Source organism: Cyprinodon variegatus, unplaced genomic scaffold, assembly GCF_000732505.1.
Source record: "Cyprinodon variegatus isolate N-32 unplaced genomic scaffold, C_variegatus-1.0 Scaffold490, whole genome shotgun sequence".
NCBI lineage: Eukaryota > Metazoa > Chordata > Actinopteri > Cyprinodontiformes > Cyprinodontidae > Cyprinodon > Cyprinodon variegatus.
This window is the reverse complement of record NW_015150943.1, coordinates 371979-383935: the sequence shown is the minus strand read 5'-3', so window position 1 is coordinate 383935 and position 11957 is coordinate 371979. Positions and strand designations below refer to the sequence as shown.

Sequence of the window (11957 nt, the reverse complement as noted above, 5' to 3'; positions counted from 1 at the left end):
CGTTGTACATTGCATGTTCCTTGGTCTTCATACTGCTGTTTGTTTAAAATTGCTCTCTAAAAGACATCCAAGGCCTTTGGAGAACAGCTGGATTTGAACCAAGACTAAAGGTAGACTCTTTTATTTAGATGATTTCTCAGGTCAATTGGTTGCACTGTTGAAACTGCCCAAGAAACAATTTGGGTATTTTTTTGTTAGAAAATAATGGATGAATTCCTCACTTGCATTGTTTTGTGTTGGTTTATCACTTAACTTCTTTTTATAATACATTCAAATTCATTATTGACAAAAACCTGGAAAATTTTGAGTGTTATAATTCCAAGCCACAAATAGACAGAAAATTATGCAATAGGTCATAAAAATGTGAATTTTGAACATAAAATTAGCAAATATCCCCTTGTTGCCATGACTTAAGTAGCAGAGACTAATGATAATTGCCTAATGGAGACAAGCATGAGGCATAAACTCTGCAACATTTAATGAGGATTTGACGGTGAGGACCCGCAGCAACATTCATTTGAGAGCAGAGGGTATGATAATGAAGAAAAGTTGCCAGTCATTTGCATGTCAAGAAGCCCCAAGACACAAAGACAATGGAGGATTAATGCGGATGCAAAAAAGAAACACAGATGTTAACATATCAAAGCTGACACAAGTGATGATTTATACCACAAGGTGGTGCATATATGCTTGGAAGAAGAGCATTTTAAATGGATTTATATTTTCCTGTATTCACTCATAAGAATGTATATTGCATGTTTATGCTTTAATTAACAAAATAATCACTTTTTTTAAAAACCTCTTAAACAAAAATGAATGTTATACTTTATGTGATTTGATTTACCTCTACAAATTAGACAAACAAAATTGCTGTTTTTAATAAAAGCTATATGGGCAGTTACCCAGGGAGGTATAGAGGAATACATGTTTATCAGATGGAAGTAAGTATTTAATTGCAGCCCAAACATTTATTTTTATGAATTCAAACTCAAATAGTTGACCCCTGCTTGCTGCTGAAATTAAAGAGAGCATTTTACATCCATTTTGTGGGGCTGCGCTGCACGTTATCCTGGCACTGATTATTATGTGTTTTGTTCTGGTTGGGATGGAAGGAAGTGAGGGCGGTTAACTATTCATGCACCACCTCCTAATGAATAAAAACAAGAAAATTGTTTCTATTCAAAGTTTATAATGAAGATAAACTGCAATTTTTATAATAACATAGCTCTGAAAAACTTTATCAGATGTTGTTGCTGTATTGTCTTGTGATGTACTGGCAACCCCGCTTGATAAGCGTTACAGAAAATTGATGGATGGATGGATGGATGGATGGATGGATGGATGTTGCTCTATTACCGCTGGTGCTGGTCTGATTCCTCATAAGATGCTCCTGCTCAGGACTTTTCTCCATCCTTTGTCTGTTCCCTCTTTGCGTTGGTGTCACATCACCGGACAGCTAATTTCACAAGGTAAAACTGTTATTCTCACTATAGTGGACAGGTTCTCCAAGATGGTTCATCTTGTTCCTCTACCTAAATTACCTACAGCTAAGGAAATAGTATCCTGTCAAGGGAAGTGTTTCGCCCAAAAATGAATTCCCACTAACATTGTTACTGACAGAGGTCCCCAGTTTGTGGCACAATAATGGAGAGAGTTCAGTTCATTGTTGGGGATCTCTGTCAGCCTGTCTTCTGGATTTCATCCAGACCGAGAGGGCCAACCTTCCCTGTTAAAACAATACTTTGCATGATCTGTGATTCTGATGCAACTAAGTGGTCTGAGTATCTGCCATGGGCTGAACATTCTATCAACTCCCTATCATCTAGTACCACTGCTCCCTCTTCGTTCTATGTAGTGTATGGATTTCAGCCATCGCTGTTCTCCATCCAGGAGAGAGAGACCAGAGGGCCTTCTGCTTTTATGATGGCGATTAGGTGCCAGTGGACATGGAGGAGAGCCAGAAGGACAATGACCCAAAGAATAGAGGCACAGTCCACCGTCATCATGTTCTGGAACCTCCTTATCAGGAGGATCAGAAGGTCTAGCTCTCCACCTGGGATTTGCCCCTAAAAGTGGTCAGCAGAAAAGCGGCACCTCCCTTCATAGGCCCATTCCCCATTTCCAAGATGGTGAACCTGGTGGCTGTTCGTCTGCAACTCCATGAAACATGAAAATACATCCCATATTCCATGATGTCAAGACATCAAGTTCGTGCCCTGACTCTCCCTTGGATTGCCCCTCTGATTCTCTCTGGTAATTGGCTTGAACCCTGGACCTGCTCACGGACCTCGCACCCTGGTTTGCCCTTTTACTATTCATTACTATTAATTTTGCTCTCACAGTTCTAACCAATGGAAATCCCCTGGACAAACCTTTAACGAATACGGATGGATTCCCCGGAGACGCTTTGGACGAACCTCTGAGACGTCACACACCAACTGGAGACACCAGTGATTCTCTGTGTTTGGATTCAAACCCTCGCCAAGTCTGTGATCCAGAGTTCTCTGTCTGACTTCATTCCACCGGTCATTTCCTGGTCACTAATATTCCCTCTCTCATTACAGAGGTTGAGAGATCCAGCTCCGGTCTAAGACGAGTCTTTCACTTCCTGCAGTTTTCTATACAATAAACCATTACTCTATGTTCTGGCTAAACTCTGGGTCCTCAGATTGCATTTGTTAAAGACTCTTGGGCGGCGTATTGCCAAGTAGCAGCAAAATGAAAGGGATATTTTTCTGTAAATATTTTTACATTTAAGGTCTTTTTATGTTTATATTGAATAAGCGCTAATATTGTTAAATCAAATATTCATATTTGAAAAAATACTAATTAAATATTACAATATTTGACAGAATTTATTTTTTTTCTTACACCTATAGTGAGGAGAGACACTTTTATTTTCTGTTTTGTATTAGTAAATATATGTGCATGGATCTTTTTTCTCTAAATGTTCCTGTAGTATTTGCCAGAAAGCCTTAATAAAAAGGTAAAGTTTTATAGAGTAGCACCAGAAGGCTCCTTTAGGTGGTGTTTTATGCATCCAGCTGTATGTTCCAAGAGGTTATTTTAAAAGAAAACCTGCTCCTTATCAATGCTAATGAGTAGAACATATCACTGAGGACCAGTCGCTTAAGAAGGTATGAGCATCACCCATCGGAAATGGAAGCAGGCAACAAATCCAAGCATGCAGCCGGCTGCAAGGGGGCTTCAGATTGTTTCTTGAGGCAGGACCATCTGTTATAAAGAGAGTGAACCAAAGTATTGGAGTGTGTTTTTATGTATTTTATTCAGTGTTGTAGAGTAACTTCAGATAATTTCCTGGAAGCAAAATGGAGATGAAACATCACAGCGCTGACTCACCAGAAGGGGCAGTGCATCCCAAGGAGGAAAAAAAAGAACCATCTCACTCATCTGTCGGGAAATGCTACTCATCCAGCTGTTACTCAGTCTTCCTGAGTCCACTTATGACTTATGCTTTTTTGAGCACAAACTACTGGAATAAAGGAGGCTTCTAATGGAAAAACAATCACTAATATACTTCCTCATCCTCACTTGTGTCAGCATCTCTCATCCTCCCTAACGCTCAACAGAAACATCTGGCTCCTATTAACCCCCCACCCCACCAGCCCTGATTGGTTGTCATGCAGTTAATGTCTCCTGTGATGTTTATCTCAAGTCATGTCCCAGCACTGTTATTACTAAAGGCAATATATTGGTACCATTTCCTACAATGGACATATATGTCAGCCTCATCCCGTTGACCCAAGGAGCCGATGTCAAACAGATGAATGAAAATGTGTCTAAGTTTCATTAAATGAGGCATTTGGAGTGCTAACAACTATGCTAACACATATTTAAAGACATGTGAAGCATTTTCTCTAAAATAATTTAAAAAAAATCCTCTTTATATTTATTCATTTGGATATAAAACATAATGAGTTGTAATTTTTCTTTAAATATAATCACTGCTGATCCATTTTCTTTCATACACTCAAAAAGTTCTAAGTGTTTGGAAGAGAAGCCCACAGCATAAGGGATCCTCCACCATACCTTTCATTAGGAATAAGCACTTTTGCTTTTTTAAGCTCTTATGCTTCACAGCCGATCTGGTAATGTGCTGGTTGCATTCAAAGACAATTCCAGATCTTTACGTTTGTGATACTAGGAGATAAGTCTATTCCCTTATGTTTCATCTAAAGATCTACTTTGCTCAATTTTACTGAAACAAAATATAAACAGGTTGGTTTTGGTAAGGAAAAAGCAAGACACCAGACTGAATTCTGTACATGAAAATTGGCATTTAATTGAAACTTCTGTATCAAAAAATAGCAATATCCATCCTTCACACAAGTCACACGGCTAAAAGTGAAATGTCTCATTTATAAGCTATGTGACAAAACTATAAAAACTGCTCTGCCTATTGTTTAGTTTGCCAAAGAACTTAAATTAATCTTGACATTACGTACACAAACCAAATGTATTACTCTGATACGTGGTCATTTAACATTACCAACAGACTTTATTTCTTTAAAGTAATTAAATAACATTCAAATGCTCTGCTTAAATTTAAGTAAACTTTTTTTTTTATTCTGCTTTACATTGACAACTGCTTCAGTGCATCCTCCACATCTCAGAAAAAAAAAGTTGAAATGTAAAAATAGGTTACAGGAATGCAAACCAAAGGCCAAGTGGGTTATGCCGATCTTTGTGTGTGTGTGGGGAGGGGGGGGATTTAAGCATAGACAATAAATAAATAAATAGCCACAGAGAGTGTGGAATGTCTACATGTTGATGAATAAATTAAATGCAAATGAAGAGAAAAAAAAAGATGTACACACAAAAAAAAGAGAAAGAAAAATATAAAAACACACTGTACAATATTTGTAGGAAAAAAGAAAACTATTGAACCCATGAATATTGCATTGATTGTGCATCTAAACCCCAAACCCTTAGGGAGGCCAGGGGTGGGGTGGGGGGCATATGGCGTGAAGCAGTGAGATGGTGGGAGGCCCCACCCTGCAACAGCCATAAGTGAGAAAAGGGTGGTGGGAGAGGGTGTATGTTGACATTTTGTAGACATTCAGGGGGAAAAAAAAACAACAAAACAGGATTTGGTTTCCAAAATACCTGTTCAGGCTATAGAGTGAATAAGCAGCGTTTACAGAGTTCGACAAGAGTGATTTCAAGTATTTTGTCGTAAGAAACAGCCCCCCCCAACCCCTTTATAACGTAACTCCACCTCCACGGCGTGGCTGCAGAGGCGTTGGCTTACAGTGATGGAGAGAAGAGGGGAACCAATACATAACAAAAATTCTTGTAGCGTCTTTCATCACATCACAGACACTCTACCCACCACACTGCAGGCCTCCCTAATGAGTCAACGATGAAAAAATAAAAAGCCCCCCAAGAAAAGCAGCTTTCCAAAAAAAGGCACTCAAAAATCAAATTGAAAACATTTTAAATAAAAACTCTTTAAGCTCTATAAGAGCAGTCTGAATAGGAGGGCCTTGCCAGCTATATATATATATATATATATATATATATATATATATATATTAGCGTAATAATTTTAAAACAGGGAGGGGAAATAAATAGTGCTGGTAAGGCCACCCGAACAGCAAAATGTTCCCCATTTGGAAACAAGTATATTGAACAGAATAAGAAAAAAAAGGGGATGGGGACGAATAAGATAGAGTAACCAAATAAAATAAATTAGCAATTCCCTACAAAAGAGAAAAACAAAAGTACTCTCATGTCTTGTTTTTTTTTTTTTTTCCTTCTTTCTTGGCCAGATGAGTCAAGCACACGGCTGCTGACAGCTCCGATGAGCACAAGTCTGGGTGACCTCTTTCCATCCCCACCCCTTCTTTCTTCACAAAGTCCATTCAGTTCATCAGAGCTGTGCTCAGAGGCTTTCCTTGCTTGAGCTTGTGCTTGACGAAGAGTCCGTGTCGATGGTTCTGAGGCGGATCTCCCCTGCTGTGGGCTCCTCTGATGATTTGGGCGACTCCTCTGTGATTCTCATCCAGGGGTGGTCACAGATCTGCTCCAGAGTGGGCCGGTCGGATGGCCGCAGGCCTAGGCACCATTTGATCAGCTGTTGGCATTCTGAAAACAGAAAAATTAGTTGAGTCAAAGATAATCTTGACCAGCAGCAGCTTATCATATGAGTTCAACCAAAATACCACATTAAACTTCAAAGCTTAAATGTTATTTAAGTTTTATTGTAAATCTCTGTTTTTAATAGTATAAAGTTATGCTTTTTCACCTAAAAAAAACACAAAAAGAACATTTCTGTAACGTTTTCCTGCCAATTTAGAATAATATTAGGCTTTACAAACAGGATTCTTTGAAACCGGTTTTGGATTTGTGTAATGTAAAACCAAAACTTTGTTTTCTCAAGGAAAAAAAAAAAAAATCTTGTTACAGGAGGATGTCATCCATGCAAGTACTGTCTCTGTATTCCCCTCTAAAAGCCTATACACCTGCTTGTATGCATGGATCTCCATCACTGTTGTACCAGTAAGTTATGTTAGAGGGCAATAGAGTCAAACCATGAACTTGTGTGTACCCACCAGCTGAGATTCGTCTTCTGAAGTAAAGCTTCCCCTTGAGGATTTCATCGTCCTGCTCGAAGGGGATGTCTCCACACACCATGTCGTACAGCAGCACACCTAGTGACCACACCGTGGCTGATCTGCCGTGGTATCTGTGGAAGCGGATCCACTCTGGTGGGCTGTAGACTCTTGTACCTGTTGGAAGGTGGAGTTTAGTGAGAAGCAGCTTAAAAAAAAGTTGACACACACACGAAAAAGAAAATAATAAAATCAGAGGATTTGAGAAGTCTTAGGAAGCCAAAGTGAAAGACTATATTTTCTCTTAAAAATAGAGTGTAAATTTCTTAGGCAATTACCCTCCTGCCCCCCCTTGTGGCGCCCCTTGCAAAACACCCAGGCAACGTGAGCCCATCACGTGAAGCCCCGTCTCTGGTTTCACAACAAACAGATGTGAGGTGGCACCGACCTAAGATCCACAACATCACCGTGACTCACGCTGCTATGACTACACCGTGATCGGAAATATTAAAAGTACATGAGAAATGTATTCATCATCGATTTCAATTTAAAAAAAAAATCGATGAGTCACCCCGCGAATTTTCCCTTAGATCTGTCTAAAGCTGCGACATCATCCGGTTTGCGTCGCTGATATCCATACGCGGAGGGATGTTGGCGAGGAAAACCCTCCACCAAAAACAGATCACTGCGTCACAGCCGCGTGAACGCCTCCGCGTCTGAATATAGCGCAGCCGGAGCATCAAGGGCAACTCAAAAAAGGAATGTAACATCCGACAATTATATAAAAGGCGGCTTACCATCGAAATCAGTGTAGACAGTGTCCTTGAGAATCGCCCCTGAGCCGAAATCAATAAGCTTGAGCTCCCCGGTGCGCAGGTCCACCAGCAGGTTTTCATCTTTGATGTCCCTGTGTACTACGCCGCAGCTGTAGCAGTGCCGCACCGCCTCCAGAACCTGGCGGAAAAAGCCCCGCGCCGTGTCCTCGTCCAGAGCTCCCTTTTCGGTGATAAAGTCAAACAGGTCCTTGACGAGCTCCGGCCTCTCCATAACGATTAGCCAGCCGTCGGTGCGCTCGTAATAGTCCAGCAGCTTTATAACTCCGCGGAAAGACGAGCTGACCTTCTTTAGCAGCAGGATCTCCAAAGGCACCATAGCTCCGTTCTGTAATATAACAAAAATGGTGGCGTTTAATATTAGAATAATTACACAGAACACCGCACCCAGCTGCAACGCGGGGAGGAGGGGGGGGGACCAAAACAAACCATACACTTACAATTGTGCCCCACTCTGTCACGCGCTCCTTCGCGACATGTTTCACAGCAACCTGTAAAAAAGATAAAAAAATATTTAATAAATCTGAGTATTCAAACAGTGACTCGTATTAGAATCAAAAACCCAGATCGAATCCTCACCGGTGCGCCATCAGAGATCCGGTTCCCTGCATAAACCGTTCCGAATCCCCCGCTGCCAAGCACCGACCCCACTTGGTAAACCTTCTCGAAAGGCTCCTTCTCCACCTTGACTGTAAAGCGAAAAAGGAAATCTTAGAAACCAATCGGTCAATTTAATCTGAATAAGAAATCCAATATGGAAAGCGAAGCGCCGACATACCCGGCTGGAGCTGGATCTTCACTGGTAGGTGATCCATACTCGCGGGGTTGCAAATGTGCGAAAATGAACCGAACTTTGACAGCAACATATTCGAGCTGAAATATCCCGGTGTAAACGTCTCCTGGTTTGCTTTTTTTTGTTTGTTTTTTGTCTCAGAAAAAAAGCAAGAACAGTTGAAGGCTCAGTTAGAAGCGGTGCTGAGGACCGTGTTGCCAATCCAGTCGAAGCTGTGCGCCAACTCCGGCCGCACACGGCGCCCGAAGAGAAAGTCGTGTCACGACCGTTAAGTCGCACACCGGCATCAAAATCCGACTCCCGCGTGTGGACGTTGAGTATTCCCGACAAAAAAAACAAACGGTCTTGAAAATGAAGAAAATATCCGATATGAGACGAGTAGAGCGAACGTACAAAGTGTACAGTGAGTTTAAAGGGGCCACTGCGGTGTGTTAATATCCCGGAGAGTGGCCGCTGTCTGTGCTTTGGCGCGGTCTTCCCAAGCCAATATTTTGACGCGTAACCTGGAGGAGCGTATCCCTCCGCCAACAACAAAAACCCTTTCTGCAGATTATTCCAACGTTGCGAGCCAAAAAGTTATAAATACATATACTAAATAGACTATAGATCAAATTCTATCAGCCATAATTATTTTAAAATGAAAAGATTCATTAAAATTATAAATCTTTCAGGCGCACTACTTTCTCATAGTACGAGACGCCGAAGAATCCCTTGTCTGGAAGCATTGCGCTGTGTTATCCTCTCGACTCACAGGCGACAGCCAATTAGATCACGTCTATAAATACAGTGTTTTCTATCCTGACCAATCAGGAAAAGGTTTTCATAATAAAGCGGTCGTTTGAGCGCACGTGGCGCCAATTTCTCTCCCTCCCTCCCCTTCCGCTCTGCAGCTCTTTGCTGCAAAAGGAAAAGCAACACAAACCATGGCAGGAGGAGTAACTACACTCACTTAGGTTGTTTGTTTACTTTCTATTGAATAATTATTAACTTGAACATTTACAATGAATAGTTAAGACATTTTTAACCTAAAATTGGGTCGTATGTTTAACAATTTACTTTTTTTATTAGTTTGCAGGCCACTTTTGTATAATGAAATGCAACATTACACAGTTGCATATTGTAATTATTGTCGTTATTAAACATTAATAATAATACCAAAGATGCAGATAAACATAGCAATATATAAGTTAAAAAGTAATTGCATTTTTAACAAAACTCAGAGCAACTGAAATAGATTAAAATTTTAAAAGTGTGGGATGCTTTTACTCTTAAGATGACTTTAATGAAATTCTTTCAGGGGAATATCTGGGCAAGCTTTGCATATCTAAATACTTTATTTTTTGCCCTTTATCCTTAACAAAATTAGCTGACTGGAGCTATTTTGGTCAGAATAAATGGAGGATGTATGAAGAACATTTTGATAAGGAATCTGGGTGGGCTGTAATGTTCTTTGATCTATGTCATCGGTTATAGCGTAGATAGGTTTAGGCAAAATGTACTGTTTAAAGGCGAACCTTTGCGCTCACTTTAAATTCCTCTGCAGTGTCCAATAGGTTTTTCTCCAAGATGCCCTACATCAATTTTCTCATCATTTTGACCAGCCTCCCAGTTCCTGCTGAGGAAAACAAACCCATGTTTCCAGGTGAGGGACATCAGGTATAGTGTTTGTCATATACGCTTGAAATTTAAATTTTGGTCCCATCTGACTGTCCTTCATTCAACTCTTCCATATGCAGCAGATTGGTGGGGGGATTATTAATAGTTTTCTTCTCAACAGATTCTCTAATCTGAGTTATCAATCTTTGCAGATTCACCTGAGTTACCACAGTCCTCTTGGCTGCCCTACCCCAAGCTTACCTAACCTCCTCAGCGACGCAGCTCAGTCAGCTGAGCTTGGGATTCTCCTCAGTGGACTCACATGAGATCATTCTTAAACCATTCATTTGTGTTATTTTCATATTTTATTGATGATTCTTTAATGTGTAACTCAGCACAAAGGCAGTAGCCTATTTTAAGAATGACACAGAAGAGCCCTAAATCATGCATTTACTCATGCATGAAAAAAAACTAGTGTTTCACTGCATCATAACCACAATAAAAAGCATTTAGCAAAGTAATCAGAAGACTTGAGGAGCCATCTGTTCCGTCTCAGTAAGCAAACGTTCCAGCTTTAATGTCAAACATTGAACATGACCTTGCCTCTCAGTGAACTTTCCACTTTTTATCTTGTGCTACCTTTGATACCCTCTGTACATGAGAGAAAGTGTGTGTGTGTTGGTGAGTGACACTAGCTAGCCAAACAGAAGCATCAGAGACTTCCATGGAATGTTATCTCTATAGGCCTCGAATGTTATGTAAATGTGCAAACACACACACATAGATATACACACATGCACAAGCTAAGAGAGCAGATTAACAGCCTATAGGCTAATCTGCAGAAATCCACCTCAAACAGTTGATCTGTAACTCTACTTTGTGTTAAAGTTCACTGGTTTAAATCTAACATTTGTATAGTTTTGCAATTTTAATGGTTTCAGGTTGTATGTGCAGTGCCCCCACTCATATACAGTATTGTCTTGATTTGCATTTTATTGGATATACTACCATGCGCATGCAGATTAAGTGCAGATATACGAAGGAACCTCAAGGGTTTGTTTGCTTTTATTTTATGATGAATTTGCATAAAGACGTTCAAAGGTTCAATGGATTATCCCTTAAAGAAAATGCATCCAAGTCTGGTTACCAAAATCCTGTTTCCTGAGGATATAATGACATACTCCACCTATCCTGCAGGATCCATCCATGATAATAAGGATCTTATGAATAATTGTTCAAAAGACCATATTCCCTTCAAACATATCCCTTTTCTCGAAGGGTTTTTAAACTCTTCTGGATCCTTGAACTTTGGCAGCCTTTTTACGCATGGCTTCCCCCACAGTCCAAACAAGTCAGAGCAGGTGAGCTGGAACTACTACTAACGCTGTTGCTCTGGGTTACTGGCTTATTTAAGTTTTGAATAAAGACACTCGGTTGAAAGATGTCTAGATCACTGTGGAGTGAATGCAATAAAGCTGGAACATTCCAAACGCATGTCCAAGAGATGGAATGAAATACTTTCTCTGGGTGTGCCTTCAGAGTGATAGAGCTATGCAAATCCAAAATGAAAAAAAAAAACACACTGGAATGTACCATGTGCAATTATATCATTTATTTATCATTAAGTCTCCTCTACAGTGGAGTTTACATTTTCTTTTTATATTGTTTTGCAACAGATTCTTAAACTTAATTAACTTTGAATGGGTCGTTTTATTTTACACTCCAAATTTCCACCTCCTACCCAGGTTTGCTATACAGTATATAGCCTTTCACAGGATTCCCCTTGATTTTAACTTCAGTGTTTTTTAGATTAACTTTGCCCAGCCTCCCTGCTGGAGAACAGTACTCCCACAGCATGATGCTGCCACCGGCTCCCTGCTGTTAGAGACAAATGCATTCATATGCACTTTACAGTTAAGTGGTACTTTGTGTCAGTGTTTTCTGAACTGCAACTAATTAGACTTAGACTTTCTTTATTGTCATTGCACAAAAAAAACATAAGGTGAATCTTGACAACAAAATGTTGATTACTTGGCTACTAGTGTAACAGAGCTAAGACCTTATTCCTGCACAATAAATATGTTTTCTATAACTAAGAGCTAACTATATACAGGGTAAATAAGTATATATATATATATATCTATATATATATATATATAT

At 40.0% G+C, this 11957-nt stretch overlaps 1 protein-coding gene across 1 annotated transcript; it reads right to left on the bottom strand.

Annotated features, from left to right (window-relative positions):
• Positions 1 to 5539: 5539 nt before the first annotated feature.
• On the bottom strand, positions 5540 to 8676 carry pim3 (Pim-3 proto-oncogene, serine/threonine kinase). Its single transcript, XM_015390263.1, has 6 exons — positions 8187 to 8676; positions 7988 to 8097; positions 7849 to 7899; positions 7373 to 7736; positions 6576 to 6752; positions 5540 to 6108 (listed from the first exon to the last, which is right to left on the bottom strand). Exons 1-6 carry the CDS (start codon positions 8272 to 8274, stop codon positions 5906 to 5908), a joined length of 993 nt encoding a protein of 330 aa, XP_015245749.1. The 5' UTR covers positions 8275 to 8676; the 3' UTR covers positions 5540 to 5905.
• Positions 8677 to 11957: the final 3281 nt, after the last annotated feature.